Source organism: the organism of the source record quoted next (genome assembly GCF_019968955.1).
Source record: "MAG: Porospora cf. gigantea A chromosome Unknown PgA_NODE_1288_length_6659_cov_345.296, whole genome shotgun sequence".
NCBI classification, from domain to species: domain Eukaryota; phylum Apicomplexa; class Conoidasida; order Eugregarinorida; family Porosporidae; genus Porospora; species Porospora cf. gigantea A.
The window spans coordinates 1-6,659 of record NW_027151365.1 but is presented as its reverse complement, the minus strand read 5'-3'; the positions used below and the strand labels follow the sequence as shown (position 1 = coordinate 6,659).

General features: G+C 54.0%; 6 protein-coding genes across 9 annotated transcripts; 2 read left to right on the top strand and 4 right to left on the bottom strand.

Annotated features, from left to right (window-relative positions):
- Positions 1-1,976, bottom strand: KVP18_003862 (uncharacterized protein; the record flags this gene model as incomplete). 3 transcript variants are annotated; one of them, XM_067955958.1, is made up of 2 exons in its annotated part: positions 1-1,572; positions 1,601-1,976. In XM_067955958.1, coding segments are annotated over 2 exons (1,948 nt in total), but the record flags the coding sequence as incomplete, so codon positions are not given. The 3 variants fall into 3 exon arrangements, with proteins under 3 accessions (XP_067813177.1, XP_067813176.1, XP_067813175.1); XM_067955957.1 differs by lacking the exon at positions 1,601-1,976 and having other exon boundaries at positions 17-1,480; XM_067955956.1 differs by lacking the exon at positions 1-1,572 and having other exon boundaries at positions 1,578-1,976.
- Positions 1,977-1,991: 15 nt separating this feature from the next.
- KVP18_003864 (uncharacterized protein) lies at positions 1,992-2,366 on the bottom strand (the record flags this gene model as incomplete). Its single annotated transcript, XM_067955961.1, has 1 exon — positions 1,992-2,366. The coding sequence occupies one exon, from the start codon at positions 2,364-2,366 to the stop codon at positions 1,992-1,994; it is 375 nt and encodes a 124-aa protein (XP_067813179.1).
- A 53-nt stretch (positions 2,367-2,419) lies between these two features.
- On the bottom strand, positions 2,420-2,815 carry KVP18_003863 (uncharacterized protein; the record flags this gene model as incomplete). Its single annotated transcript, XM_067955960.1, has 1 exon — positions 2,420-2,815. The coding sequence occupies one exon, from the start codon at positions 2,813-2,815 to the stop codon at positions 2,420-2,422; it is 396 nt and encodes a 131-aa protein (XP_067813178.1).
- A 239-nt stretch (positions 2,816-3,054) lies between these two features.
- KVP18_003861 (uncharacterized protein) lies at positions 3,055-3,912 on the bottom strand (the record flags this gene model as incomplete). Its single annotated transcript, XM_067955955.1, has 1 exon — positions 3,055-3,912. One exon carries the CDS (start codon positions 3,910-3,912, stop codon positions 3,055-3,057), a length of 858 nt encoding a protein of 285 aa, XP_067813174.1.
- Positions 3,913-3,972: 60 nt separating this feature from the next.
- Positions 3,973-5,050, top strand: KVP18_003859 (uncharacterized protein; the record flags this gene model as incomplete). Its single annotated transcript, XM_067955952.1, has 2 exons — positions 3,973-4,524; positions 4,553-5,050. The coding sequence occupies 2 exons, from the start codon at positions 3,973-3,975 to the stop codon at positions 5,048-5,050; spliced, it is 1,050 nt and encodes a 349-aa protein (XP_067813171.1).
- A 145-nt stretch (positions 5,051-5,195) lies between these two features.
- Positions 5,196-6,659, top strand: KVP18_003860 (uncharacterized protein; the record flags this gene model as incomplete). 2 transcript variants are annotated; one of them, XM_067955954.1, is made up of 3 exons in its annotated part: positions 5,196-5,594; positions 5,623-6,302; positions 6,333-6,659. In XM_067955954.1, coding segments are annotated over 3 exons (1,406 nt in total), but the record flags the coding sequence as incomplete, so codon positions are not given. The 2 variants fall into 2 exon arrangements, with proteins under 2 accessions (XP_067813173.1, XP_067813172.1); XM_067955953.1 differs by lacking the exon at positions 6,333-6,659 and having other exon boundaries at positions 5,196-5,567; positions 5,623-6,306.

The following is a 6,659-nucleotide window of genomic DNA, read 5'->3' as shown; positions in this document are numbered from 1 at the left end:
GACGGTATCCAATCACTCTTTGCACGTCCAAGTTGATATTACGTCCTTGCTTGGTGTAGGCCAACATCCCGTAGCGGAGGGCATCGGCACCACACTCCGGAATACCCTTCGGGAAGTCTTTTTTCTGAGCATCCGAAGCCCTCTTAATCTCCTTCTCCGAAAGATTCGCGTTGTTCTGCAGGTTGGCTTGCATACTGGGCAATGTGATGCCCTCGATGACTTCGATTGGGTCGATTACGTTGCCCAGCGACTTGGACATCTTCTTTCCGTGCGCATCGCGAACCATTGCGTGCAGATAAACGGTATGGAAGGGGAGACAATCTAGCAAGATGAAAGACATCATCACCATGCGGGCCACCCAGAAGAAAAGGATGTCGTGACCAGTTTCCAGCATGGTGTTGGGAAAGAAAGACCTGAAGTCAGGCGTGTCTTCTGGCCAGCCAAGAGTACTGAAAGGGAAGAGTCCTGAGGAGAACCAGGTATCAAGCACGTCTTCGTCGCGCTGCATTTTGACGTCGCAATTTAGCTTGGCACGAGCCTTGGCTTCAGCTGCTTCCATAGACTTCGCAGCCACCCACACCTCTGTTTCCTGTGCTGGCTCCACGACTCGATAAGCAGGGATCTGGTGTCCCCACCAGAGTTGCCGACTTATGCACCAGTCCTTGATGTTGTCCAACCACTGAAACCAAGTCTTTTCGTACATCTCAGGCACAATCCGCAGGTCTCCCTGCCGTACCGCGGCAGTGGCGCGCGCCGCGGCGGACTTGCAGTCGACGTACCACTGAGGCATCAGCATGTACTCGATGACGTCGTTGCTACGCGAACACCGAGGAATCTGCATAGCTTTGGTGTTGGGTACCTTCTCTCCCATGAGCCCCAGCTCCTCCAGCCTCTTCTCAAGCTTCACGCGGCACTCAAAACGGTGCTGGCCGGCGAATTCTCCGGCATCGGTGTTCATCATTCCATCCAGAGTGAATACGTTAATCATTGGCAACTTGTGCCGCCGACCCAAATCGTAATCGTTCTTATCATGAGCGGGGGTGATTTTTACGGCACCAGTACCGAACTCCTGGGAGACGTACGTATCGCTTACCACAACAATCTTCCGCTCAGGAAGAAAAGGGTGCTCCAGTTCGCAGCCAACAAGGTCCTTGTAGCGGGCGTCTTCCGGATGGACGGCGACAGCGACGTCGCCAAGCATGGTCTCCAGACGTGTTGTGGCCACCTCTATATGACGATCTGTCTGGCCTTTGACTGGGTACTTGAAGTGCCACAGCATTCCAACTTCAATCGTCTTTTCGTACCCCGGAATGCGGATACGATCAGGCTTGGACACCTCCATGGGGTCCACCTCAATGTCCGAGAGGGCTGTCTTGAGGTAAGGACACCAGGACACCAGGCGAGTGTCGCGATAGATATATCCGCTGTCAAACATTCTGACGAACGCTTCCTCCACTCCCTTGGAGAGGCGGGCGTCCATGGTAAAGGCCTCACGTTCCCAGTCCACTGACACTCCCAACCGGCGTAGTTGGTTGTTGATGTGGTTACCGTGCACATTCTTCCAGTCCCAAACTGCATTACGCACAGAAGACGCCCTCACCCTTCTCAAGAAACTTCGTCCTTCCGTAGTCGTGGCGCGATTTGCCCTCGTCGGCCAGCAGACGTCTCTCCACCACTGATTGAGTGGCGATGCCCGCGTGATCCACGCCAGGCAACCAGAGTACCTTCTTGCCCAGCATTCGGTTGTACCGAGTGATTGTGTCTTCGATTGCCACAGTCAGGGTGTGTCCCAAGTGCAGGCTGCCAGTCACGTTCGGTGGTGGGATCATCATAACGAACTTGTCCTTGGAACACTTGTCGTCCGGTTCCTCGTGAAAGAAGGCCTCCTCGTCCCACCACTGCGCCCAGCCCATCTCCACAGCCTTCGGGTCGTAAGCCCCCGCAAGTTCGCAGTTTGAGTCGCGAGGGAAGGGCATATCAATTTAGTAATTTCAGGCAGAGACGATCACTTGGTTGCGCAACGACTGCTTCGCGTCGAAGTCCAGAACCTGTATAGCCAGCACCAGCAAAATCTCCATCGAACAATCATCTCGAGATCGAAGGGTTTGCAAGGAGAAAGCCGCAGTCCACATTAGTGTTGACACCATCGTCATGATAATGGGTCCCAACAGCAGTTTCGGAAGGCCGAGAAGACATATGCAGATTCCAGCCGCAGCAGCCAGATACGTGGCAGCCAGACCCCCCACCACCAGCACGAACATAACGACGGATTCGTACGCCTGCACTTGGAGTTGGTAGGTCAAGAAGAGTGACCAACAGGCGCTAGCGGCGCTCGTCACAATAGCGCCGTTCGTCAGGTTGAACATTCCCAAAAACTGCGCGCTGGCACCTGGGAGTCTGTTTATCACATGATGTTGTCTCACTGCGGCAGACGCATTCCGGTAGTCGAGCCCCATAGGGCCGCACGTGACAGGACCACCTCCAGGGTGCTGTCGGATACGGCCAGCAGCGGAAGACCGTAGGCGATGACCTCCACATAGGCGTGGTCGGGGTTAAGGTGGGTAAGCATCCACACCCAACCTTTCACCGTACCTATGGCCAAGCCAAGCGCAGCTAGTCCCATAAGACCTGTACTGCCAGCTGCCAGTGCCAAATTCAGCAACTGAGCCTCCAGGGTCCAGAAGAACGGCCACACATTGAATTGCGGAGGGTCGCCCAACACCGCCGCCTTCACCCAATCTCTCGCCTGCTGCAGCTGAAGAAACTTTCGGAGTCGCCGGTCGAATATCTGCGAGTAGAAGGATAGCACGGTCATGACCAGCGACACGAAAATGCACGACAGATCTAAAGACAGGCCAAAGAACCCCGTCTGTGTCAATCAGCAACCAAGGCTACCTTTCGGTGTGTGTACCTATCCTCCGCCCAACGTTGGAGCTGGCTGGTGTGAAGTCTGTCGACGACCCCGGTTTTAACAAGAGAGTCCGCTCTGTCCCGCTTTCGATGGGCTAGCTGAAATCGCAGCTGATGCAGTCCGTCCATGAATTCCATCACACGTCACGTAAGCCTCGAGCCGCGTGAAGGAGCCAATTCCGTTAGTGGCTGCTCGGTTTCAGCGTCGTAAAGAGGGCATTCATTGAATAACTCCAGCATAAACTTGTTCACCTGCGCCTGAAGATTCTCAACGGTCTCACCAGGCTGAACCACAATAGGGTCGCCGAATGCGAAATATCCTGTTCCTGGGTTGAAAAGCTTTGAGTTCAAGGGCCATAGAGATGGCGAATTGTGCAACACACAAGGGAGGATCTCGACTCCAGGATTATCAACGGCGAACTTGAAAAAACCCGGCTTGAAAGGTTGTAGCCGACCTTTGCGGCTGCGGGTGCCTTCCGGAAAAACGACACACCCGATGCCGAGTTCCATGTTCTCCTTCACTCGCCGGAACATGGCCGCAATAGCGTCCTTCTGTGTGCCCCAGCCGCCCTTTTCTTTGGTGAAGAAGATTGGAAGGTCGCCAGTGGACAGCAGCGACCAGCCGGCAAATGGGACCTTCCGAAGGTCACCTTTATAAACCCACTTCATCTCCCAGGGAAAGATAGCCGAAGCGGTAAGCCAGGGGTCAACAGCTGACAGGTGGTTCACCATGATTATGGTCTTGCTGGGCTGGTATCCCTTTGGAGGCGGCCGCACTATTTGTAGGCGCCAGAAGGGGTTCAGGAAGAAGCCTGCAGCCGTACAGAAGAATCGTAGGGTAGATCCGGTGATCTGCATTCGATGAGCTCTAGACGTGAGGAACAGAGGCCAAAGGAATATCCATTCGAGAGTCTGCGCAACAGTGGTCAGCAGGAAAGCCAGTAGGATTGCTGACCATATCCAGAAGGACACGAACAGGCGTACGAGCAAGCTGTTGTGCATGCTATAATGAACATTTACCCGTGTGAGTGGTTGCACAGAAAACTTTTCCCATTTTTGCTGATGTCTGGTGACGAGCTGGTAGCAGCACTCCTAACGATGCTCTCGAGTCAGAAGCCCGCAGCGGATCCGTCTTTTGGGGGTATGGATGCCTCGTCCCGAAAGGAGTTCGTGGCCTCATCGCCATTTTTCAGACGCAACCAACACCCCGCGAGGCCCATCTTAGTGCTGCTCAGCGCGTACCCGTTTAGCGCTCCCGCCGGGGTGGCTGCCCGATTTGAAGTTCCAGACTTCCTGTACGACTCATTGAAAGATGGTGACCCTGGGCTCCCAGTGAGAATATCTGTTCGAGTCGTGAACGTGCGTGGAGTCGATCTGGACCTGCACGATGCCCGAGTGCAGTTCAACGGCCACGCGCTTCCTTCGCCGGCCAAGCTTCCAAAGTGTAGAGCCAAACACGACTACCTCTGTTGCTACTCACGAGGGTTGGATCTGACATACGGTTTAGTTCGTGGCGAGAACGAAATCCGGTTGACATGGCGACAGGTCGACGTTGTGAGCAAGCTGGAGGATGCAGGGTCGTCTTCCGCTGCCTGTTTTATGGTGCTGTTTTTGGTAGGGAACGTCTCATTACATTACACAGACTTGTTCCACTCCACTACAAGATCTGTGCGCCAAAGTAGTTGCTGTTCCACAGACCACGACCCCAAGCCCCTCAGAGGAGGGCGCACACGAAGTCGAAACCATAAGCCTGCGTTGTCCAATAAGCGCGCAACGCATCGAGACGCCAGTTAAGAGCATCCGCTGCTCTCACGCAGGCTGTTTCGAACTAACCAGCATGTTGGGGTCCACTTGCTGGCATTGCCCCATCTGCTACCAACCATGTCGGCTAGAAGAACTCGCACTGGACCCGCGCATGCAACACATCCTCACGTCGGCTCCGTATGCGGACCAGGTGGTGATGCAGTTGAATGGGACATTCAAGCTGGTGGAGAAGAAAGAGTCTGAGGACGCCAAACATCGTCAGGGAATATCCCGATCCCAGCCCTATCCCAGTGAGCGACGGCAGCACGTCAGCCAATCCCGACCCGCCTCTCCAGACTTAGCCGCTATGCTCAGCTCGTTCCAAACCAAGAATTAGTGTTTTTCATGCGACAAGAAGACTTCTACGTTCGCTATTAGTATGGGAAATAATTGTGTACTGACCCTCACATGTTACCAGTGTTGGCCACAAGGGCCGGTTTGGCCATGAATTCCTCGAGTTCGAGTTTACTGGGGAAGGTCGAATGCGGTACGCCAACAACTCGAACTACAAGAACGACACCATGATTAGGAAAGAGGCATACGTCGGCCCCGCCGTTCTCGACGAGCTGTACCGACTGGTAGAGGAGACGGAGATTGCGAAGGAAGACGACCGGGACTGGCCTGTGCCTGATCCATCTGGCCAGCAGGAGCTTGAGATTATCATGGACGACAAGCACCTCAAATTCACGACGTGCAAACTAGGTGCTCTCTCGGAGGTGAATGACTGCAAGGACCAGGAAGGGCTGCGGGTGTTCTACTACCTCGTGCAAGACTTGAAGTGCCTAGTACTGTCTCTGATCTCTCTTCACTTCCGTGTAAGCCGCCTCTCCCTTTTTCATGCAGATCAAACCTGTGTAGGATGCATGTTATGTCGTACGACTGTCAGGTCCTCATGTCCTCACAATTCAGGTCGCCCCACGATTAATTGCAATTTTAGTATCTCGCGGCATGCAGGTGGGTGGAGCCTTCATCGAAAGTGGATCCATCTGTTCTCAGGAAGGCCGCCTGGCGACTTCCATTCCCAGCATGAGACCCTGCGTGCTTCCCAAACAGTACGCAGATGTCAACAAGCTCCGGCCGTCAGCCTTCAGTGACTACGAGAACTTCCAAATCACATGGAATACTCCGGACAAGTATGAAGTCGTCCGCAAAATTGGACGAGGCAAGTACTCTGAGGTCTTCGAGGGTATGAAAGTGGGGCCTGACGGAGAGCCAGTGGAGAAGGTGGTTATCAAGATTCTGAAACCCGTCAAAAAGAAGAAAATTCGCCGCGAAATAAAGATTCTTCAGAACCTGAAAGGCGGGCCAAACATTGTGGAGCTGTTGGACGTTTGCAAGGATCCCCTGTCACGCACTCCAGCGTTGATCTTTGAGCACGTGAACAATACTGACTTCAAGACGTTGTATCCTGCGCTGACGGATGCCGACGTACGGTTCTACATTTACCAGATCCTCAAGGCTCTGGACTTCTGTCACTCGCAGGGAGTCATCCACCGGGACGTCAAGCCTCACAACGTGATGATTGACCACGAGCAGAGAAAGCTACGACTTATTGACTGGGGCCTCGCCGAGTTTTACTTCCCGGCCATGTGAGTGACCAGACCGGGCTTCTTATTCAGGGAGTATAATGTTCGAGTTGCCTCGAGGTACTACAAAGGGCCAGAGCTGTTGGTCAACTTGCAGGCTTATGATTACTCCCTGGACATTTGGTCCTTGGGCTGCATGCTAGCTGGACTTGTCTTCAAGCGAGAGCCGTTTTTCTACGGACGCGACAACTACGACCAGCTGGTGCAAATCGTGAAGGTCCTGGGCACTGCGGATCTGATGGAGTACTTGAGCAAGTACCAGATCACTCTGGACCTGTCGTTTTGGGAGCTCATCGGTGAGCATTCCCGCAAGCCCTGGTCTCGGTTTGTAACCAACGAGAACCAGAGTCTCTGCAACCG